This window comes from Alternaria dauci, chromosome 9 (assembly GCF_042100115.1).
Source record: "Alternaria dauci strain A2016 chromosome 9, whole genome shotgun sequence".
Taxonomy (NCBI): Eukaryota; Fungi; Ascomycota; class Dothideomycetes; order Pleosporales; family Pleosporaceae; genus Alternaria; species Alternaria dauci.
The window spans coordinates 1024519-1047817 of record NC_091280.1 but is presented as its reverse complement, the minus strand read 5'-3'; the positions used below and the strand labels follow the sequence as shown (position 1 = coordinate 1047817).

The window sequence follows — 23299 nt, the reverse complement described above, 5'->3', positions numbered from 1 at the left end:
TAATTGATATGAAATTATGCGGTCTTCGATTGGGTCTACAATGTCTGAAGTTTTGCCGCACTTTATATATGCACCTCGTCTGTACTGTATCCTTGCAGTAAGACGGTCTTTCTCAATGCGTTGATCCATTGTGTGAAACTGCCGGTGGAGTTATCGAGCTTAAGAAGACGAGACAACAACTATCCTTCCTTCAAAACTAGATCTATCGGAGTTACCACCAAGGCTGTCCATGTTGAGGTGTTGTCACGTTCGTGTTCCCGAGTCTTCCCTTTTATATCGGTGCTTGCTTACTCCGTCATCGGCACCTTCCGGAAAAGATGCCTTGCACAGCCACACTGCCTACGGCTGCAAGCATCACGCGGAATGACTTAGCAAACTTCAAGCGTTTTACGTGATCGCAAGAAGCTCAAAGTGTGTCCCGTCATACATAGACAGAGCCGCATACCCGGTGAGAGCTTCGCTGGTGGTTGGGCGACTGACTATGCGTTCCGGTGGGATTAGTCCAAGTACTAGTAGCGAGGCAGACTGTGACCGGTCGGTCGAGGACGTCAGAAGGATTTTTGCGCCGTCTGACCTGATGTCGTACGTGAATAGAAGCGTGTTGTATGCGACCACTGTGCTTGATATGATTGTAAAGCGGTTGAGAAAGTGGTGAGGCGCGTGACGAGGCTAGTGAGAGTGGCTGCAGATAACGTGGCGGTGCCAGCGTGCCGTTTACCGCTTTTCCGGAGGCGGCCGGTTGTGCGAACAGAGGGGAGAGCATACAGTATTTGTACATGGCAACACTTGCGCCCATAGTGCGGCATGTCAAGCAAGGGAATACGTGAGAAAAGCACACTTATGTATTGTGAAGTCATAGTGTCGCTGTATCGTAGCATCATGGCGAATGCTGCTATTTTTGCCTAGGACAAGGGTTCAGAAGGTGCTAGGCACTTGCGTCGTACATAAGGCAAGAGTACCATGGTGATGTGTAAATGATGGTACTGGCAATCACAGAGTGAAGACGACAGTACCAAGCACCGTGATGATACGTGCAAGGTCCTACCTAGGCATCTTTGCAAGGCGAAAGACGGGCGAACAGGCGGTGGGCGTGCTGTAGGGAACATGAAGCGAGCAGATAAGGGTCTAGCGGCGGTGGGGATGTCTGCGCGAAGAAGGCGCGACCCGCAATTCACAGACGGCTCCATGCGTCACCAAGCATCTTTGTACGTCCAACATGCCCGTTGTTGCCGCGCTATGTATACCTGCCCTGTCCCCGATATCCATCTCGTTACTCTCGAAGCCGCCCTAGCCAGTTGCCAGAGCTCAATGTATCAAACAGCCACTAGTCTGACCCTGCTCGCCTGACCATCTCTCCCATACAACAATACATGTCTTACCAACACGACAGCCGGTACTACCAGCGCCCGCGCCATGACTCTCACTATACCTCGCGCGACACCACCGCCTATGCCTACTCGCGGCACGACCAGACTCTAGCTGACGCTCGCGAGCAGCTGGCAGACATGCGCCAAAGCAATCCATACACGTCGTCCTACAATACCTACAGCGCCTACGAACCCCGCACTTCCCCACCCCGACAGTCTGCGCCGCTTTCACGCAGGTCACACACGCCAAAGAGGACATGGCCGCCGTCTCCAAGTGTCGAGGACGAGAGGGAGGCGCTAGCAAAAGAGGCGCCGTCCTCCGTGGGGTGGTCAGGGCAGGCCGAAGGTGAGCCGCCGATTAACACGCGGGGCACCGTCGATCAGGACTCGCTCCTCGACGAGGTTGAGCAGCCGAGAGTCGCACAAGACCATGACCGCCGCTTTGTGCTCGTGTCTGAATCCGGCACTGACGACCATGGCGCACATACGACCAGCACGCTTCGGGACCGTCGCCGGAGGAGTGTTGCTGAGCGTGGGGGCATGTCGCACATCAACACTGACGGCCCAGAGCCCCCTCTGTTTGTCGAACGAGAGAGGACGCCCTACGGCTATTCCAAGCCCCAGAAAGAGTTCATCGCGCCCTCTGCTGCAGAGTACATGCGCTCTCCAGAACCAATGACCCCCTCGGACAGTCGCGATGCTAGCAATGCACAGGCTAGACCATCGAGGCCGAGACCAAGCGAAAGCCGGCACAACTCCTACACGACGTCGCGATCGTCCAAGAAGGAGTACGTCTTCGATTCCGAGTCCGAAACCGACAGCACGACCCACCTGCGAACCGAACGAAAGCCCGCGCGTTACAGCTTCGTGAAGAGCGACCTACAACGGGAGGACCTAAGGACAAACCTGCGGGAAACAAACGAGAGGCCTGAACCGCAGCAGCACGATTCTGGACAGCGTCCACTGCCGACGACACGCAAGGGTGATTTTTCAGGCTCGTCATCAAAGGAATACTCGAATGCTCAGTCTCCGCGCTCATCTTCGTCCTCGCTGGACAGCACAAGAAAATCAAGACCTGTACCTGGCGACACCATCTACCCCAACAGTTCGCGCCCGTTATCCAGACCAAGCTCACCATCGCCTCAACTGCCCACACGACTACGCGATTCCCCTCCAGATTCTCGGCCGTCTTCTCGTGGCGGCGCTCGACCGGCCTCTCCCTTGTCCTTCTCAACGACATTGCAGCCCTCTTCGCCAGGCCGCGGTCGGGTGCCCATATCAGAAGCGGATTGGCACTCCACCTATCCTCCCGCGCCTACCAGTGACAGATCAAGACAGCCCTCTCGATATGGCAGGCACGATACCATACCGCTTCCAAGGCCTCGAATCGATGTTCAAAGTCCGTCTCCAGCAAGACAACCAACTCCTGACTCTGCTTTGCCATATCCCATAGACGATCAGCTCATCGATGTCTCCATGCCACCCGAAGAACACTACCAATTTGATCACTCGTCTATCGGCTCGCCAAGAGACAGCTATATAGATATTCCAAGAGCGAATTCGCCGTCGGTTCCTGGCTCCCCATATACGAGAGAATTGCCTTCTCGGTCTAGGAGACATGATCCCGAGATAGTAGAGGAGCCGACACATGCAGCAAGAACCAGATCGGATAGTCTTCGCTCACAAGAGGGTCGCCGTGATAGGTCATCTCGGAGGGCTGCTTCTATGGACAGGCCACTCCCTGATTGCCCAAGATCTGTCAAGACTGGGCCTTACGATGACTGGTACGCTTTACAAGGCCACAAGAACTTCAACATCTGCCCTAGCTGTTACGAAGGCGTCTTCGCTGGCACGCTCTTTGACGTGGAGTTCAAACAGATATGGTTGGGTGACTGGTCGATCGAGCGGACCTGTGACTTTAGCAGCCCTTGGACACGTCTTGCATGGTTACTCACAGTAAAGCAACGTCGCAAATCGCTCGACTTGATCTACGCAATCGCGGATATCATGGATTATGTAGCCAGTCCGTGCCCCGGAGATCGTGAAGCTGGCGCAGAACGTAACGTCAGCTGGTACGGCATTCCCGACCAACGTGATGGTACCCACATAGCCAACTTTGCTATATGTTCAAGTGACAGGAGAATGATTGAGGCTTTGTTGCCATCACTTCGGGGTTGCTTCACCAAGATTCCGCGTGGTCATATCGATTCCTCCAGTAAATGTAGCTTGCGTATAAGCTCCTCTCGCTTCGCCAAATATCTGGACCTTCTCGTGGAACTTGACAGGGAGGCTGAGCTGTCCGGTCAACTACCCGATCTGAATCGCTTCATCAAGTTGATCCGCGAAAACTCCTTCAAGGGCGAGTGTGCAAGGTCCAAAACCTTATTCCGCAAACCATGGCATTTCGTCCCTTCTCTACCCGAATTTACAGTGTGTGAGCAATGCTATGACGAGCTCATCTGGCCTGCTACCCAGTCCAAGTCCATAACGTCTCCTATACCACACCTGTTCAACAAGTCGATTCAGCTAGTACCCGGCGAGGATCCAGACGTCGGATCAAGCTGCTGTTTGTGGAGCAAGAGGATGCGCGAGGTCTGGAGAGAAACTCTGAAATATGACGACTTTTCATATCTCAAAAGTCAAGCGAGAGAGAGGAAACGGGCGGAGGCCAAGTACATGAAGAACAGGAAACAGATAGCCGAGTGGCTGGGCGATGCGCCAAAGGGAAGTAGGAAGTATGCAGAGGCAGAGGATGCCATGCGGGAATTAAAAAAGAGTTGGTATACCTATGAGTAACGTTGTATCAGGACTAGTTATCTAGGTTCAATGAAGAAAAGAAGAAGAGCATTACTACCTCTACTCCATTGACACGGTGGTTCCCTTGTCTGCGGTCGGAGACGCTGAGGTGGCTAACGAGCACAGCCCTTTTTTGTTGGATGATGTGAACAAAGGATTGTCCTAGAGCCGATGAGACGAAACTCTAGGTCTCTGTTCATCAAATCAAGAATGTCTTCAAATTAGATGCATCGAAGTCAGAGTCAGCTAGCCAGGGCGTGACAAAGCTGAAAGCAATGCACCGAAGATGGTTAGGCCGAGTGGGTCTGTTGGCGGTAATGTCATGTCCAGTCAGAAGTCCAAGAGCGCAGCGGAATAACAAAACACCGAGCCTCGGCTCAACAGCAGCTTCCAGCTTCCGGCGTAATCCCCGATGACGACCCTCTACCCGTCTGTCGCAATGTTTCTCCACGTCCTAACTTCCGCTTTCACCTCCTTTTACATACTCTATCCGGGTATTCAAAATGGAAAACAGCTCTCTCTTTGATGTCAAAGTACGTCAACGCCGACATGGACACAATCCTCTGTCAATGGTAACTGACAAGTACACAGGGCAAGGTCGTTCTCGTCACAGGCGGTGCCAAAGGCATTGGCCGCATGATCAGCGAGGGCTTCGTTCAGAACGGTGCTACAGTATACATTTCGTCGCGCGACGCAAAGGCTTGCGAGCAAGCGTGCAAGGAATTGAACGCGCTCGGTAAAGGCAAGGCCGACTTTATTGCAGCCGATCTTTACAAAGAAGACGCTGCCAAGAACATTGCAGACGAGTTGAAGAAGCGAGCAGGAAGTACGTCTCTAGCATCTGGACGATAACGTGACAGAAACTAACAGATTGCAGAGCTCGATGTCCTCGTCAACAACAGCGGCAGCAACTGGGGCGAGTCCTTTGACAAGTATCCCTCCGCAGCATGGGATCGCGTCCTCAACCTCAACTTGAAACGAGTCTTTCAACTCACACAAGCTGTCACACCCCTTCTCGAAGCCGCTTCTACTCCAAGCTCCCCAGCACGCGTCATCAATATCGGCAGCATCGATGGACTGCGTGTCCCTACACTCGAGACTTTTGCATACTCCGCTTCCAAGGCCGGCCTTCACCACATGAGCAGAGTATTGGCGAGCCATCTGGGCAAGCGCGGTATCACGAGCAACACTATTGCCTGCGGCCCCTTCCAAAGCAAGATGATGAAGGCTACATTGGAGAAGTTCAAAGATGTCATTGAAAGCGGGATCCCGTTAGGGCGAATTGGCAGCCCAGAAGATGTTGCGGGCACATGTATTTGGCTTTCGAGCCGGGCAGGTTCTTTCGTCAATGGCGCTACTATTGCGCTCGATGGCGGCAGCATTGTTGGAGCTAAGCTCTGAGAAAGAGAGGGCGAGATGGATGTTTGCTGGCAGTCCGATAGAATCGATGTTATACCTTTGCTAGATGGCGATATTGAGCGGAACCTTATAAAATAATTCCCGTCAGCCTTCACGCGTGCCTGTAAATGTAGACAACTTTCAAGACCACAAAACCTGGTTTTGGGAAGACACTTGGACGGTCAGCTTTAATCCCTGTACAACAGAGGGATCGGAAGTTGATCGACGAAAAGTCACGTCACTATGTCTCCTTCTGCGAAGCAAACATAAGCTTGAGGCCACTGTTGATAGTTGCAACACGGCCAGAGAGATCTGAGCACATATGCAGATCAGGAGACTCACTACATACTATCTCAGCTATGCATATATACTTTTTGTAGGTGTTATTTCACATGTCGCCTTGCCTCGTCATTCCCATACTCATCGACACCTCCTTCCTGTGATTTCTTCTCCTCCATCGCACCTTTGCTGTGAGACATAAGGGCTTTGCCTGCTCTAGGCCAACAATTCCTTGAATGGGTTGGAGCGGCTCCTTGACTTCTTGGGGATATACTCAGGCTCTTCCTCGCTGCTGGTATCGACCTTCTTTATGGAGCGCTTCTTTGCTCGCGACTTCTCAGCTTTGGGTTTAGCCACCGGGGCTGCAGTGTCTTCTGTACTGGCTGCGCCAGACGCGACTTTTAGCGCACCAGCGACCTCTTCGACGTTGTATCCTACGTCTGCCACGTTAATTGCGGCGAGCGTCTGAGGAGTGGCATCTTCTGGCTTCTCCACCTTGATATTGGCTTCGAAAGCTTTAGCAGCCTTTTCATCCGTCTCTTGCTCTACAGCAGACCTCTTGGTTCTCATCTTCTTTGGCTTCTTGGGTGACTCGATTGTGCGCTCTGGCGGTTCGACAATCTTGCCCGTCTCGAGGGTCTTGGTTACAACTACCTTGAGGTTTACAGGGAGAGAGTCAACGCCGTCAATCGAGTCTTCGCCCGCCAGAATTAACACTTGTTCCAGATCGTAGGCGGACAGGCATTTCTCCTCGACGTTAGTCTTGCCGCGTGAGCTTTGAAGAAGCACTTACCCAATGTTTGTAGACCATGGTTTCATGATCGCCATCGAACGGAACGGAGAGGCCAAGCCTGAGTTCACCCTTTGTGATCTTCACATTCTTGGCTAGACAGTCGCCGCCACGGCAGGCACATATGCGGCCGGCGACGTCGACTCTGTAAAAGCTCACATTCTTGTACTCTCTAGCGTATTTTCGAGCGTCCTTGGCAAGGTCTTCGCGGATGCCCTTGAAGGTTTTGTCAACCGGTTTGCCCTCTTCGAAAGCTAGCCGGACCTGCTCTTGACTCTCGGGGCTGAGTCGATCATAGCCAGGTGCCTTGGTCGGGTCGTTTCCAGTAACTTCCTTCAAGCCTTCTATCTGGTGTTTGGTAGCGCAGCCCCTAGAACTGTGTTAGTAGGTTTCGCTGGCCACTGCCATAGGCTTCTGGGAATGCAGATGCATGTAGACTACTCACCAGTGACGCCAGGCCATATACCATCTAGACGACATGCCATCGTCGAACAGCGTGTGAGTACCGATACGCAGTTCTCCTATTACGATCTTGATCTTGCTGCGCTTGCAAGCTGCCTGGTTGCAGGTCGCTTGGCCAGTTGTCGCTTGCTCTACAGATTTGTTAGCCAGACATTTGAGTGAGGAATGGCATCCAGAACCCACCCAGACGCCACTTGGGGCCTTCGTCGTCCATGTTGTCGGTTCCGAGGTACTGGTGAGTTTGGTGCAAATGACCAGCTGGAATGAAGCGATGTGTGGTGAGATGCGAGAGAACCTGGGCAGGTGCGCCTGTTACGAATAAACACGTGCGGCTTGGCGAGGAAAGAGGAGGTCGCGATGGCGACGTCCATGGAAGCGACACACTGCTCACTTCCTTCTAGGACGGGAGGAAAGTTCTGGATGATGCCGGGGTGAAATGAGCAGTGAGATGATCTCCAAACCAAGTAGGATTAGGTAGAGAGGTTGGTGAAATGAGCTTTTTTCTTCAGATTTAGACATTTTTAAGAGCCAATTGCGCCCTCCATTTCGGCGTCGGGCTTTGCCTAAAAGCTCACATAACACGAAGGACATGATGTTGATGTTGAAGTTCGGGCAAGCACGGCAATGAGTATGAATGCTCGACGCCGACTATGGTCTGACAATATCGCAGAAGGAGTTTACCAAAGGACTATGTAAGTAAAGGGCGACATCAAGGCGTGTGGCTCAACTGGTCTGCAACCCAAGAGAAGACTACTCATTATAGTGAGTGCTACTTACCGAGATGCTATGATCGTGGCCACGCTCTCTCCAATCAGCAACCAACTCGAAGCCATTTCCGATCAACTCGAATCCCGTACAACGTGTATTCTAGATGTTTCCGACCATAGTAGTAAAAGACTGATGCTAAAATAGAGCTATGCGTTTTCCCCTTGATGAGCTTGGATGGAGACGATGCGGAGAAGAGCGGGGATGTCCGCCGGTTGTGGTCTCCACAAGGCGGCTGACTCAGACATACCACCGGGAGATCTTACACCTCAACAAGCGTATCCGTAATCGGGAAGATCGGCGAGCATCGTGAGTCACTTCTTTGACTCTAAAAGGATATAAGATACGAGACAAGCATTTCTAGAAGCCTCAATTGCTTCGCCCTCACCTTGGCAGCCTCGACCTTCCACCCCAAACATGGCAGAATCTACAACAGATACTAAATTATATGTCAGTGCGGACGATGCACGCTCATTTGTAAACGCAGTCTTGGTTGGCAATGGAGTCGCTCCCGAAAACGCCAACATCGTTGCCAAATGTCTCGTAGCAGCCGACCTCCGTGGCGTCGACACCCATGGCATGAACCGGATCCCTTCCTACATGGAGCGCGTACGCCAAGGTGTCTTGGATAGTGCAGCAACACCTACTGTCACTCAAGTCACGCCAGTTGTTACCCAGGTCGACGCCAACAACGGTTTCGGATTCCTTGCCGCAGATGCTGGCATGGCGGCGTGTATCGAGTCTGCCAAAACGTATGGTATCGGCATGGCCAGTATCAAGCATTCCAACCACTTTGGTATGAGTGCTTGGGTGGTTCAGAAGGCACTCGATGCGGATATGATGAGTCTGGTATTCACAAACTCTAGTCCTGCATTGCCGGCTTGGGGCGGTAAGAGTAAGCTGCTGGGTGTTTCGCCAATTGCATGTGGCGCGCCTGGCAAAGACCAGCCGTTCGTATTGGACATGGCACCATCGATTGCGGCAAGAGGAAAGATCTACAAAGCAAAGAGAAGGGGAGAGAAGATACCTTTGGATTGGGCCTTGGATAAAGATGGGAAGCCGACCGATGACCCAGAAGCCGCATTGGATGGTGGCGTAATGCTTCCCATGGGTGGCCCCAAAGGTTCGGGCTTGGCTGTCATGATGGACGTCTTCTCTGGCGTACTCTCTGGGTCGGCATTTGCAGGCGATGTAACCAATCCGTACGATCCGTCTAGACCTTCAGACGTTGGTCACTTCCTCGTCGCTGTGAAACCAGACCTTTTCATGAGCTTAGATGATTTCAGGGAGAGGATGCAGATATTGTACGACAGGGTCACGGGTGCCGAGAAGGCAGCCGGGGTAGAGAGGATCTACTTCCCAGGCGAGCTTGAGCAGATGCAACAGCAGGAAAGAGAGCAGAGTGGCATTCCGTTGGTTCAAGCGGAAGTGGATGCGCTGAATGCAGAGGCAGAAAGAGTTGGCGCAAAACCGTTAGTCTTGAAGCGAACTTAAAAAGAGAGTGTCATCCACGAGGATATTAGAGTGTCCATGGTGTTACGGGTAATCTCTATCTATCGAACAATGCAGGATAGCAACACTCTTCAACACGCTAAGGGGTTGGCGTGAGTCAGTGTTGTCATGCATGTTGACAGCAGTCACACGTGAACTCGGAAGTAACGATGAAAGTGCGTTAATTCAATGCGACTGTACCACGTAACCATACTTCTTACTCCTCCAGGAAGGTTTCAATCATTCGCGCATACTTTGCAGCATCCTCCAAGCCCACCCACCCGTCTCCCTCCTCGTTACCGTCCGCAAAGGCGAAGAGGCACCCCATAACATCCCTTCCGACAATCGGTATCTCTTTTTGCATATCGCTCCAATCCCAGTCGAGCTTCTCCACTTGATCAGTATCAAAGTGGTGAAGTTGAATCACTACTGGGCCGTCCCTCTCGCTGTTTTGAAAAGTCGAACTCGTGGCTGATGTAAGGCAGATCTCGCCATACTCGCAGTTGATGGTCCATGTAAGGGTCGGCGTACCAGGAAAGGGCTGGCCGCGACGAAATAGGAAGGAAAGTGTCGCGTTGGGAACAGTAAGGGGCGAGGGGTTGATAGTGGCATGGACAGAAAGGAGGTCGGGGACGTTTGATGTTACACTCTCCACAACCTGCATAGTTTTAGGGTCGCGTATGCGAACACTCGGGCGCTGTATTTGTGCTTTGGAGTGGACGGATCCTGGATCGAGTTGGCCGATGACTGAGAGTACAGAGTCAAGTACTGCTCCCGTTAGCACTAGCCGAGATTTGCGCTGATGATGATACTTACCATGACCGACACCTATCACGATCGGGTTTCCGCCAATCTCCTTGTCTGTAAAGTACTTCAAACCTATGGGCAGAATCTCCCTATCAATCGTTCCACCAAACGCGCGAACGTCGGAGCTCAGCACTTTGCCTAATCTACCTTTTCCGCCATCCAAAACTTCTCGCAACTTCACGACCGGTGGCGCCCATCGTCTCTGCAGACCCACCGCAACCCTCGATCCACTCTTCTTGGCCGCGTCGATGAGCTCATCGATTTGTTCCCTCTTTGCAGCAATTGGCCATTCGACGTAAGCATCCTTACCGGCTTTGACACTTGGAAGGACCGTCTCAAAATGCTTATCAACCCGTGTATTGCAAATTACCAGATCGACTTCTTGGTCCGCCGCAAGGTCTTCTGGCGACCCGTATGCCTTGGTTCCGTCTGGAAGTCCATATTTCTGGATTGCTGACGTTGCAGCCTCGGTGCTGCTGTTTGACAAGGCGCTAATGGTGATCTTTGAGCGGCCGGTCGCAGTAAGGAGAGGTGGGAGGTGGGCGGCTGAAGCCCAGGACGTGATAGCTGAAGAAGAGAGCCCAATGAGCGCAGCACGAATTGGTTGGGTAGTTGATGTCATGGTCGCGATGATACCCAGGTAATCTGGAGATGGACCTTTGAGCTTGCCTATTCGTGATGATTCAGGTCCACGGGTATTTCTATATGCCATGAGGTGTCTGCTTTGTAATTCATCGCATTTGTAAGCCTGCATGAGGAAAGCGCGAATTGTAGGATCTGACGCTGTACCTCCAACATGTCAGCAAAGGCAATCAAAGAAGCATAGCGGCATGCTGAACAACATATATTCCAGCAGTCAGATGCAAGGGCTGCTTCTTTTTCAGGCATCCAATCTCTAGTTCCTCGTAGTCATTTGTTGCGATCATTTCTGTCTGCTGCGGATCACTCCATCACGACGTCCGAATACGTTTTCCTAAAGTGCTAACCACATTAGTAACGATACCAAGCTCTGATACAGGTCAACTACTCAATACAGGCTTCGCATTGGGAGGGGATATTATCAGATGAAACCATATCTGCTGTGATTGTTGCCAACTATGGCACATGTGAAGACCCGATAACATTAGTCAAGCGCATGCGACGATGTAGCCTCAACCTCGGGAGCATGGATACAAGTGCATGAGTGTGTAGAGTTGGCTTTGGACCTCTTAGAGGACCTCGGGGGGCCTGATTCGTATGGCAGCGATTATTGGATTGTGCTTTGAGGAACGGTTGGCTTGCTGTATGGCTTTGGTTGTAATGACGAAGACCAGTGCGCCTGCAGATGCACAGCAAGCTGGGCCATAACAACGAGAGGGTTCCAGTATCAATTAGCACAGGTTGTCCAGCTGGGCTTAAGGGTTGTGCAGTAGGAGGGTAACGTCGCCCTGTGAGGGGTGCCATTGCTCCAACGTTATATTCTCCGTCGGCATGATACGCCGTAGCGGCAGATTTTCAACTAGATCCCGTCTGTCTGGGCGCTGTTAGTTAGAATGTGTTGAGGAAGCGACACGCGGCACACAGATTCGATGAAATCATCGCCGACGTTTGTCTGGTCCGGAAAGCTTGGACAACGTATTGGATGATTCGCCGTGGATGCGCCGGCTGCCGGATAGAGGGGCTGATCCAAGAAAGGACTAGACCGCACGCTATGACCGCTATAGGACATCGTGATGTTCACTCCTAGCGTCAGCGATCATCTCGAATGGCTTCCCGCCGCTCTCACTATGCTCAGCCCTGCATGCGAAACCAGTGGTCATACGAAGAACAGAGTTCTTTCCCTGGGGTGCCATCGGTCATAGCCTTGGGTGGGCTGTTTAATGGAGATGGCGTTGACCCCGTTTGACGGTGCGTCTTGCCCATTAGTGTCGCGTAGTTGGTGAGAACTGCGTTGTGTTTTTTCCTCCTTCATTTTTTACTTTTACGAGGCTGTGGCTAGGCATTGACCATTACCTAACTGACAACCTCCCTTTTTTTGACTTTGCCACGCGTCTTACTACTGGCCTGCCTCTCTACTCTACTTGTTCACTCTGGCAATCTCCTCAGGGTTCACCAACATGCCGGGCCCCATCATGTCATATAACAAAGTGGCGATCGTCAGTGGTGTGTTTATCATCGTATGCATTCTGATAGTCTCAACGACAGCCGGACTACACGAAAGCGGTTCCAAGGTAGTCGAGAGGATTAAGGAATCTGCGAAGGAGGCAGCCAACGATGTCTGCAACAACGACCGCCCAGTTTTTGGGAAGACTACGATCAGCGACTCTTTCCTCCGGCTCTATGAATCCATACGATATCCCATAGACGAACCGTCATATACTGACGCATCGGGAAAAGTATACGAAGTGAAGGAAGACGCGCCATGGTGGAGAGAGCCACTTAGGAGCCAGATATTGATTGTGGACATCGATACCAGGGTGCCCAACAAGAAGAATGAGCTCTGGAATGAGGACCGTCTGAATTGGGAGACGATGAAGTCGGAGGGTGACGGTGGTATGGTCAGTGCGGCTTTCATGAATCACTTCTTCTACGGTCCGTACAAAATTGCCATTTGCGCATCGTTGCTGTAGTACTGACATTGTACAGCGCAAATACACGGCTACGAATACCGCTTTATCAATGCGCACGACATGGAGGGAATGCACAATACATGGGTGAAGCCGCACGTTCTCCACACCCTCCTCAGGAAGTACAAATTTGTAGTCTTCATTGACGCCGACGCAACCATAAGCCACCTCGAAGTCCCAATCGAATGGCTCTTCAATCGCTGGGGCATCACACCTGAGACGAGCATCGCCATGCCCTTTGACACACGACAGACGCTCAACGGCGACGAACACGCGTCCGAGGATAGCCGCGGAAAGCTCGCCCTCAACACTGGCGTCGTTATTGCGCAGTCCCTTCCACATACGTTCGACATGCTAGACGCATGGAAAGAGTGCCCGACGGGTGTGCGGTATCCAGACTGCAAGCAGTGGGCCAACGAGTGGTCACACGAGCAGAAGGCGTTTTCGGAATATATACGATATGACTTCAATCCGAACGGAACTAATATCGTTGAAATACCGTGCAATGATGCGATGGGATACCCGGGCCTGACAGAGCATGAATGGATTACGAGCAAGTGTACAGGCCAGTTCGTCAGGCATCACACGATCGATAAACAGCGTACGAAACAAAGTACTGAGGCGGCTATGATGCAGAGCTTGACTGATCTGCTGCACCAGGAGTTGCATGGGAAGCGGAAGACGTATTTCGTCAAGGAGACGGAAGAGGTCAAGAAGACCAAGGTTGGCGGGAGCGAGCCTGATCTCATACGCTTCACGAGTAGTAGGTGAAGTATGAGGGTCGGCTTAGTCGGAGGTTAGCTAGCATGCTGGTCGGAGTATTTTCTTCTTGGTGTATGATCTAATGCGGCGGGGTTCACCCGCGGCTTGGATACGAGGAGCAGGACATAGCAGATACCCCCACATTTTAGGGCGTACGTAAGTGTTCTTACGAGCATACTGTACATGTATTATGAATCAAGGAGAGGGACCGTTTGCGCTAAGACTAGTTTGGACTAGTATACACCCCACCTCGAATGCAACTGAACGGGAACCGAGGCACGAACGACTGCGCGCGTGTGAAACGCCGCCGTGGCTGACATATTGGTCGGGAGCTTATAGTTGGCCATTGTCCTCCAACCCTCCCACACGACACTACGCAGACCAACATGGCGGAACTAGCACCTTTTGAGCACACGCCCATGGAGGACATCGCGCCCACGTGTGCCAAGGTACGCGCCAGCTTCCTCTCACACAAGACCAAGCCGCTCGAGTACCGTATCCAGCAGCTGCGCAAGCTCTACTGGGGCTTCAAGGACAATGAGGAGCTCATCAAGGAGGCGTGCAAGCGCGACCTGGGCAAGCCGTCGTTTGAGACGTACCTGACGGAGATTTCGTGGTGCATGAACGACTGCATCTGGATGGCCAACAACGTGCCGCGCTTCGCAAAGGACGAGAAGGCGACGGACATTCCGTGGACAAACATGCCGCTTCGCCCGCGCATCAAGAAGGACCCCTTGGGCGCTGTCCTCATCATTGGCGCCTACAACTTCCCCATTCAACTCACTCTCGGCCCTCTCATCGGCGCCATCGCCGCAGGATGCACTGCTGTCGTCAAGCCCTCGGAACAGGCCCCCAACGCCGCCGTCGCCATCGAAAAGATCATGCGTGACTCGCTCGACCCCGAGTGCTACACGTGCATCCAGGGTGCCGTCCCCGAGACGACGGCCCTGCTCGATCAGAAGTGGGACAAGATCTTCTACACGGGCGGAGAGACCGTCGCCAAGATCATCGCGAAGAAGGCCGCCGAGACACTCACGCCCCTGACGCTCGAGCTGGGCGGCAGGAACCCTGCCATTGTCACAAAGCACGCAGACCCAAAGCTCGCCGCGAGGAGGCTGCTATGGGCCAAGACACTCAACGCAGGCCAGGTCTGCCTCAGCCAGAACTGCACCTTTGTTGACCGCGAGATCGTCCCAGCCTTCATCGAGGAGATGAAGAAGCAGCTCCACGATTTCTACCCCAACGGCGCTCGAAATTCGCCCGACTATGGTCGCATAGTCAACGAGCGCCAGTTCCAGCGCATGAAGAAGATGCTCGACGCCAGCAACGGCAAGATTGTCATCGGCGGCACAATGGACGAAGCCGACCTTTTCATCGAGCCCACCGTCGTCCAGATCAACGACATGAACGACAGCATGGTCACCTCCGAATCCTTTGGCCCCCTCCTGCCCATCCTCCCCGTCGCCAACCTCGACGAAGCCATCAAGATCGCAAACGAGCTCCACGACACGCCCCTCGGTACCTACGCCTTTGGAAACAAGGCCGAGTTGGAACAAGTCATGACACAAACGCGCAGTGGAGGTGCCTCGCTCAACGACGGCTTCTTCCACGGCTCCATACCCACCATGCCTTTTGGTGGTGTTGGAACAAGTGGCCAGGGCGCATACAGGGGCAAGGCGAGTTTCGATACCTTCACACACCGCAGGAGTGTAACCACCACACCAGCGTGGCTTGAGGGTCTCATGGACGTCAGGTACCCGCCATACACACTCGCGAAGCAGAAGAAGTTTATTGGCATGAATGACATGAAGCCCAACTTTGATCGTCAGGGTAGAGCACTTGGCTGGGGTGCGTGGTTCATGGGTCTCGTAGGCTTGAAGAGCTTGGCTGCTGTCGTTGGTAAGTAGTGGGTCCGAGGAGATGGCCAGAGACTCTTCGGCAGGCTAACAAATATAGCGGCCGTCGCCATTAGGCTCTATTTGCAGCGAAGGGCAAAGATGTAGACGAAAAGCTGTGGCACCATCCAACTGAAATGTGGATGCTAGGGGATTAACATGTTTATACCTGGCAGTACACATCTTAGCGATGTCTATGACCTTTTATTCTCTTGTCCAAGGCAACCTTCCTCTGATTCACGCATCATATTTCGCACCCGAAAACTGTGCTGCCCACATACCGACACTACCAGGCCCGATCTTCAACTTCAACTATCTAGGATATCCTTTCGCTCCCCGCATTGTCTCCAGACTACTAGATGCGTCCGGACACATCCAACCCAACAAGCAAACCACTTGGTCTCATGCTCATCAACAAACTTTTTAATGTGGTAATTGTACATCGCAACTGTAGAAGCAAGTCTATATATCAGAATAACCAGAAGCTTAAATTTGCTGGTCAGCTTTTCATTAACTTCACACCAATGACACCATTCTTCCTCAACGGCAAAGGTCCCAGGGCCATGCAGCGAGAGCTCTTGGCCAACGGCCACCACCATCGCGAACATCAACAACGAGATACGAGGATGCTGTCAACTTCAACAGAACTAGGACATCGAACTCGCACTGTGCAGCCATCGCCCTTCGAATATACCAAAAATCCCTCCAGCTACGAGCGCCTCCCTCCATGGTTTACATCACGCAGCTCTCGATACCCATATAGCCCTGACCTTTCTTCGACTTCCACGTCCGCTGCTGAAATTGTGCACAGGAGTCTTGCTCACGATCTCTCCAACTCCGACTCTCCAACCTACACTCGTGAATCAGAGAGATATAGCGATCGCTATATTACATATTATCCGGACCGTCAATCTGAACACCCGCTCTTCCAAAAGAAGAAGAAGAAGAAGAAGAGGAACAAGGCGGATGGTGCGTACGTGCAGCAGAGAGAGGATGAGTTTGTGTTTGTGAGGACGAGAGGACATAGAGACGAGAATGGAGGGTGGATAAAGACAGAGAAGGAATGGGTTAGGGAACGGCACTGGACGTGAGGTGTAAAGTCTTGCCTTACTTGGCGATCACGATCACGTCTTGTTGAACTCATATCATTTGATCTAAAGTGCCTGCTGTAGTCGTGTAGCCCAAGAGACAATCGTCAGCATGAAATGAGTAACAGATCTCCACAAGTTCCCTAACAAGCAATGACCGAGAATATTTTCCACGTGGTGTTGTTGGTGGTGGTGGTGGCCTAAATGCACATAAGCATGCATTCCTGCAGGATTTGGCACAAGTACCGCGAGGATGGTTAATAACATAAGTGGACGCTGTTCTTTTAGCCTTGCGGAGATCTTTCATTTGTGACAAGCACAGGGGTGATTGCATTCTCGGAATCGGGGCTTTGCCCATGTATGGTCTTGGTAGTGGGGGTTGTAATATACAAGATGCTCAAAGCAGACCAAAAACAACGTGGAGCGGGTATGTGACACATGCGTTGAATGTTACAACAATGCATATTTCGTGAGTAGCAGGGACAGAATGTAGACATGACAACCGAAATATAGAGGGTAACCGCAACGTACTCTACAGCATAAAATGCAAACAATGATTCGTAAGAGCATAAAGCAAGTAATCAGGGGTATCCGCCGTAAACAGTCATGAAATCGTAGCCTTCTTGCCCGTGCATCCCAATGCCGCGCTATAAGAAAAAAAGTAAAAGCGAAATACAAGGAACAGGACAGAGAAGACTGCGCGACGTGGAAGCGTATGCAAAGTAAAGCAAAAGTTTAGAAATGCAAGATGCAGACCCAGAAGTAGGAAAGCGAAGCAAACAAAGCAAGCGATTGGGTCAGATTCCCCAATCGCTCCAGCCCTTCTTCAAAATGCGTTCGATGGAGCCAATGACACCCTCCAAAAGCTCGCCAAGCCCATCGCCGGACTTGTTGATCCAGGTGTCAGTGGCGCCACTCTGGTCGTCGAGTGGGACGCCGCGAAGTCGGAGTTTGACCCAGAGGAGTAGGCTGACGCAGCCTGCTTGACGGCGTGCATGGTCTGCAGGAGACTGGCGCATCGAAACAGTGTTGTCTGAGAGGGCGAGGGCATCGTTGAGGAAGCTTATGGTGTTGATGATGATCTGCGCATGCGAAAGAAGAGGATTTTCGGCTGTCGCTTCAATGATTGGTGATTGCGGCTGGCTGTTGGACGGTACCAGTGTATGCTGAACTGATGAAGATGAGGCATGGCCTATGGGTTGTGCTGAAGGGGTTGTAGAAGCCCAGACTGACTGGAAGATCGGTGGCGATTCAGAATGGCTCTGCTGTCGGCTCTGCTGCTTGACTATCTGGTTGCGGCCTTTTGATCGTGTGTTCGCTGCGACAGTGATGATCCATAGAACCAGAGCGGCAAAGAAGATACCCATGTCTGTACCCATCTCCAACGGTACAGAATCTCGCTGCTCCTCAACAGCTTGTTGCAGGATCTTGATTGACAACTTTAGTGCTTCCTTGACTGGTACACCTTCGGGCTCGCTCGTGGACCATAGCTGTGCGACCCATGTGCGGAGCGTAGTCTTCAATGCAGTGAAGGCTTGTGGGGTTGCGACCTTCTCCGAGAAGATCCATGACTCGCTCGCGACGGCTACAAGTGCACGGATAGGGGTCACTTGCACCAGCTTTGCTACGAGTAGCATTCGTGTGGTGGGAGGCGCAGAGTCGAGAAGAGACTCTAGATTCGATGATGTCGAGGTGGAAATGTATGGTATCGGGGGTTCGTTGCGCTTGTAGTGTACAGCGAGTATGACAAATGATTGGAACGTATCAAGAGGGCCTGGTAGAGACCCGGGAGTTATTTCGTCAACGTATGATGGTGTGTAGAGGTGCTGTTGGGCAGCCGTAGCCCATTCGGTCGAAGTCGTCGCATTCCAAAGAGAACTGTCTGCCGGCAAGGGAATGTCAAAATGACAGTCGTGTATTAGAGAAGGTAAGGATTCACGAGCGAGTAGGAGATGCTGCTGTGACTCGAGAACGAAACAAGACAAGAGCAGGCGTTGCCAGGTGGCTAGCTCAACCCAACGAGCCCAATGGTCCGGAGAAAGAGTTGCGACCAAATCCGCCATTTCTGCCGTCGTGCTCCTGCAATCTCCAACAGCCTGATTCTGTTAGCTTTCTGTTGTTATAGCGAATAACACTCAACCTACCTTGTGGTACAACTTGTCGAAGCGTGATGACAAAACCTTCGCAGCCCGTCGAGCGCGATACTGGGAGAGTACCTCAACAAGAAATATCGTCTGAAAATCGCATAAACGGTCTGGTTCCGTTGAAGCTTCGTGATCTCTCTGCTCCAGGTCAGTCAAGATCAGTAGAACATGTAACTAACCTACCCGTTCAAGCAACTTCATACACCGGTCGTGAAGGTTTCGGCCCTTTTTCTTGTCGCTGTAATCGGTCGAGTACTGGCTGCCTATGGCGATCATGGCTGCGCGCAGCATCGGGGACGGATTTACAAAGGTAGATCGATGGATGATGGGGAAAGTGGGATGAAAGAGCCTCCAGTAATAGTCAAGATATTGCTCAAATGGATGGGTGTGTGCGATCGAGGCCATACCATATTGTTCGTCTCCAAAGAGAATCGCCCCCTCCTCTTCGTCTCTCTGAATCATTGTCCGTGGACCAAAGTGTCCATATCCAGCCATTGCATCCATGTTTGTAGGGATCGACATGGTCGTCATTGAATAGGAACAGGCGTTCATATAGGCGAGGTTTGCAGCGGTCGATCCCTTGTCGTTCGAGCCCCATGTGAATGCTATGGTCGAGGTGGTAGACGCCGGCGACCGGGATTGGTACGACCACGACGGGTCAATGACGGACGCATTCGAAGGTGTACGTGCTCGATGGTAAGGCGCGCTGCCAAACGTGGGGAAGTCGGTCGACGCAATCGGCGATGCGTACCCACTTGAAGAAGAGTACCCAGGGGTAGGACTGTACGGCTCGTGCCATAGACCTGGTGTCATAGCCTCCATGGGCACAGGTACAGCTGCAGATGGTCGGTTGTATTGCGAACGGGGATGCTTGGGTTGACTGGAAAAGAATAAGTGTGCGCTCAAGTAGAGGATGCGAGACGAGTTGAAAGAAAGAAGTGCTCGATCATGTGCAATGAAACTCACTTCGGGCTAGACGTAGTATGAGGAGAAGAACGAGGAATGAGACTGGAACTTGACGAGAAATTTTGAGGCGTTCTGGGAGTACGAAACGAAGCGTGGTTGTACCTTGTAAATGGCACCGTCTCCAGCATGGGAGATACGGGCTGGTAATAGGAAGTGGTTGGGGGGTTCGACGTTACTTCCATTATGGGCGATGCGAGAGCGGGTATAGAGGTAGGTATAGAGATAGGTGCTGGCTCTGGTGAGCCTTCTGGACTCTGTTGAGGAGTGTCTCTTCCAGGCTCGTTGCTGCTCAAAGTTAATATACTGTCTTTGAGAGTCTGATGGGTCCCGCATACTGTCTCTCTTCATGTCGATGCAGGAGATCAATCCGGAAGAAAGTCTTGCCACATCCTGGCACCTGGCAGACAAGTGCGTCTTCCTGAGCATGATTTTTCTGGTGCCGTCTGACGTGCGCTGTTAGTGACGCTTCAGTTTCTGACGGGAATCAAAGCTAACCTTAGGTGCTCGGCCCGGGTGTAAGACTATTGGTTGGTTAGCAAAAGTACATTGGAAACATGATGGTAATATCCAGCGACCGAGCAGATACATTCGGCTGCAAAAGGGCACAGTGCAACACCTGTAGCCCAGACGCAGGTCGATGCCTGCCTGCATCGTGGAGCGGATAGCAGTATATGCATAGTGGAACTTACTCTTCCGCAGTTTTCACAATTGTGTACTTTCAATCCTTTCTTTGCTTTGCTGATACGACCAGTGCGCGTGTAGTGGATGGATGGGTTGTGAGACGACATATCTGTTGGGCTCAAGGCTGGCTGTTGCTCAGAGCGGGAGGAGCCGGTGTGGGGGCCGGATGGCGCTTGTTTGATGGTTCCAGGACGACGGCGAGGGCTAGTAGCCTTGGATCTCCTGGGTACGTTGGATACGTTGGGTGACTGTGGTGTCCCGCAGTATTCGACAGTAGGTAGTGTTGGGTGATGAAGAATGATGGCTCTAGGTTGCTGTTGCTGATAGGTCTTCGAGTCCAATGGGAGGCCTCCTGTCTCGGTGGATTCGGACATGTCGGATAGACGAGGCGACGGATGGTATATATCTTAAGTTGGAAAACGATGGGGCTAGGAGAGATCAGAAGCTCAAGTGGAGACGTGGTTAATGTGTGCTAAACGTTCCAGATCTAGTGGTACGACAGACGGCTATGAACTAGCGATCATGTCTTGGACGAGTCGGTGCTGTTCCTACGGGATGATGATAGGCAGCCGGGGGACAGAAAGTTGAATTAAGGAACAACCGCCAGGGGAGACGGCTTAACGTGGTGTGTAGTTGACTAGATTGGGAAGGAAAGCCGGTCCAAAACAGGGCATTTACGACGATTGTAGGAGAATATGCTGCGCCCGGATAGGTTTGTGGAGAGGAAGAGACTGTAAATATCTGCGGGCTGTGCCTGAGCCAACCCCGAACGAGGAGCATACTCGAATATGGGGGTTGGAAAAGCGACGAGGGTCATAGACGCTGCAAGCCGACATGTGCAGGGTGTAGACATGGTGCTTTCCAGGGTATCCGCCATAGGCAGTGCATTGGCCGATCCCATGGCAAGTCCATGGCTTGAGCCCACGGGCATGGCTGCGGGCGTGCAGGCGAACGGTTCCGTTAGTCACACTGAGCAACAAGGCATCCGCGCACCAAAATTGGGACATGGGCAGGATGTGACTGGGTAGTTGGAGGACACCGCTAGGCCAGGCTGCGGACCGTTCCCGCCTCAAACTTCACGCTCGATGCTAAGAGGAGCGTGGCTTGTGAGAGCCATGGGGGACCCGAAATAGAGACTCGCGTAGAGCATGACCGTGCTCAGCCCTCCTGCAACGGCGCCCATGCTGCCGCTTACACCAAAGATGCAGCAGCATCGCAATATGCTGTCATCGCGACGACACATGATGCCCCTTGCAGAGAAGGTTGTCGAAGGATGCTGAGCAATCGCGTCGGGGTAGGCGTCGGGTTTGCGATATCCGTCCCTGCAGTGGGAGATGTGCCCGAAAGTTTCGTGGTGCCATGTAAGTTAATTGGTGGATATGGCATTTGTTAGGTGCGCTGAGCGGCAGATGTGTAGTCTCGCCTGTCAACCAGCCATGCCAGGGACCCATGGCGTCAGAGTTTATACAGTACAACACGCAGGACAACGGCAAGACGTGTGGTCGCCGAATCACAAGTCGGCGATGGCAACGACGGCGAAAGCTGCAACACATAGTTCCTGGCCGACGGCGTTGCACACCATGGTTTTGCTGTGATCATTCGTCAAGGTGGAAATGTCCAGGGCGTAAGCACAGTAAGCAGTCCCTCCGCGAGCACATGAAGCGGCTTCAGGTGGTCCTGCAGTCCCTGACCCTCGCCCAATCTCCACACGGCAGCCCGCTGTGGGCGTAGGGCTACTTGCAAGGGCGGGGGGCCTTATGGTTTAGTGCGTCCGCTCGCGCAAAGCTTGGGAACACGTCGACCAAGCTTGTTCAGCCTTTCAAGGCACAAGGCAAATGAAAGGCGCCTGACGACGATGGCGCCCACTTTTGCATTGATTTGCACTGGTTTGCACAGGCATGGGGGACGACCGAGGATTTGATGAGGGTCGACGCGTTTTGCTTGGCACAGAGGACGACTGCATCACGCACGTCACGTAGGCTTCACCGGTTTCCAGGGCTCAAGCTCCTGCAGTTGCACATCAGAGACTTGCAACTCAAAACCCCCCATGCGGATAACTCCAGCCGGCAGAGCCGCCTTCAGATTGACGATGGCTGTCGACTGCACATGGGACGACCAGCTTGTTGCGCGTTTGGGCGCTGGCGAGCCTGATTGTCGGGCCAGGACCGCTGTCGGTTTCATGATGGCTCAGCTCCTCCGCAACCGAGACGATGGGTAATGGCGATGACCCTGGTAAGCAATCTGCAGTCTAACATGGGCAGACGAATCGCAGCCTGTGTGGTGGGTTATGTTCAGCAGCTAGTAGCTTGTCGTTGGCGCGTAATCCAGGTCCAAGTCGATATGCTTTGGCGGCTCATGAAGTTTGCAATGCTCCGTCGGCGGCTCTCGCGATTCACTGAACAGCAACAACCTTGTCCGTTCCATTAGCAAGAAAGACCATGCCATTTGCTGTTTTGGTTCAAGCGTTGGGTGGGCGGGTCGGGTTTCGCTCGCTCCCACAATCTTTGCGCGAGGCTGCCAGCCGGCAGAATCGCTTAATAGTACCACTTCAGATTAGTGTGGTGGGAAATGAACTGCAACGTCCCGCAGGCTATGGAGCTGTCCCTTGAGCGCTTGTCGAAGACGCTGAAACTGAAGCGGTGAAAGTCGAGCCGGATGTGTCAGAATAGACGACATTGCTTGCTCAATGGGGGCGTAAGACGCAATATAGCCGGTAATCTCGATGAATGCAAAACTCGATCCGGCAGGCTCCACGCTTCGGCACGTGTCTGGGTTGGAGGCTGTCAAGGTCTTGGGTCGCATCGGCTGATGAGCGCGTCTAGGGTGTACAGCGACAAAACCAAGCGAGATAACTTGACTTGACTTGCAGCTGTGGCCCCTCTCCACGATGCTGGAGTTTGTTGACAGGTGGCGGGCCATGAGCTCCATGCTCAATAGCCGTAGGGCTAGACAATCAACGTCGTCCGACAAAGACCTGTGCGCTGCGACATGACCAATCCAAG

At 52.6% G+C, this 23299-nt stretch overlaps 7 protein-coding genes across 7 annotated transcripts; 4 read left to right on the top strand and 3 right to left on the bottom strand.

Annotated features, from left to right (window-relative positions):
* Positions 1-4591: 4591 nt before the first annotated feature.
* ACET3X_009039 (uncharacterized protein) lies at positions 4592-5655 on the top strand. Its single transcript, XM_069455189.1, has 3 exons — positions 4592-4696; positions 4755-4989; positions 5041-5655. Exons 1-3 carry the CDS (start codon positions 4667-4669, stop codon positions 5562-5564), a joined length of 789 nt encoding a protein of 262 aa, XP_069303116.1. The 5' UTR covers positions 4592-4666; the 3' UTR covers positions 5565-5655.
* A 401-nt stretch (positions 5656-6056) lies between these two features.
* ACET3X_009038 (uncharacterized protein) lies at positions 6057-7306 on the bottom strand (the record flags this gene model as incomplete). The annotated part of the gene is made up of 4 exons (XM_069455188.1): positions 6057-6587; positions 6634-7000; positions 7076-7223; positions 7276-7306. 4 exons carry the CDS (start codon positions 7304-7306, stop codon positions 6057-6059), a joined length of 1077 nt encoding a protein of 358 aa, XP_069303115.1.
* Positions 7307-8274: 968 nt separating this feature from the next.
* On the top strand, positions 8275-9351 carry ACET3X_009037 (uncharacterized protein; the record flags this gene model as incomplete). The annotated part of the gene is made up of 1 exon (XM_069455187.1): positions 8275-9351. One exon carries the CDS (start codon positions 8275-8277, stop codon positions 9349-9351), a length of 1077 nt encoding a protein of 358 aa, XP_069303114.1.
* Positions 9352-9565: 214 nt separating this feature from the next.
* Positions 9566-10777, bottom strand: ACET3X_009036 (uncharacterized protein; the record flags this gene model as incomplete). The annotated part of the gene is made up of 2 exons (XM_069455186.1): positions 9566-10116; positions 10165-10777. 2 exons carry the CDS (start codon positions 10775-10777, stop codon positions 9566-9568), a joined length of 1164 nt encoding a protein of 387 aa, XP_069303113.1.
* Positions 10778-11887: 1110 nt separating this feature from the next.
* ACET3X_009035 (uncharacterized protein) lies at positions 11888-13733 on the top strand. Its single transcript, XM_069455185.1, has 2 exons — positions 11888-12726; positions 12781-13733. Exons 1-2 carry the CDS (start codon positions 12252-12254, stop codon positions 13530-13532), a joined length of 1227 nt encoding a protein of 408 aa, XP_069303112.1. The 5' UTR covers positions 11888-12251; the 3' UTR covers positions 13533-13733.
* Positions 13734-13871: 138 nt separating this feature from the next.
* ACET3X_009034 (uncharacterized protein) lies at positions 13872-16617 on the top strand. Its single transcript, XM_069455184.1, has 2 exons — positions 13872-15422; positions 15480-16617. The coding sequence occupies exons 1-2, from the start codon at positions 13910-13912 to the stop codon at positions 15524-15526; spliced, it is 1560 nt and encodes a 519-aa protein (XP_069303111.1). The 5' UTR covers positions 13872-13909; the 3' UTR covers positions 15527-16617.
* Positions 16618-17303: 686 nt separating this feature from the next.
* Positions 17304-21034, bottom strand: ACET3X_009033 (uncharacterized protein; the record flags this gene model as incomplete). Its single annotated transcript, XM_069455183.1, has 7 exons — positions 20306-21034; positions 20112-20137; positions 19952-20059; positions 19617-19901; positions 18834-19530; positions 18651-18788; positions 17304-18602 (listed from the first exon to the last, which is right to left on the bottom strand). Exons 1-7 carry the CDS (start codon positions 20669-20671, stop codon positions 17304-17306), a joined length of 2919 nt encoding a protein of 972 aa, XP_069303110.1. The 5' UTR covers positions 20672-21034.
* Positions 21035-23299: the final 2265 nt, after the last annotated feature.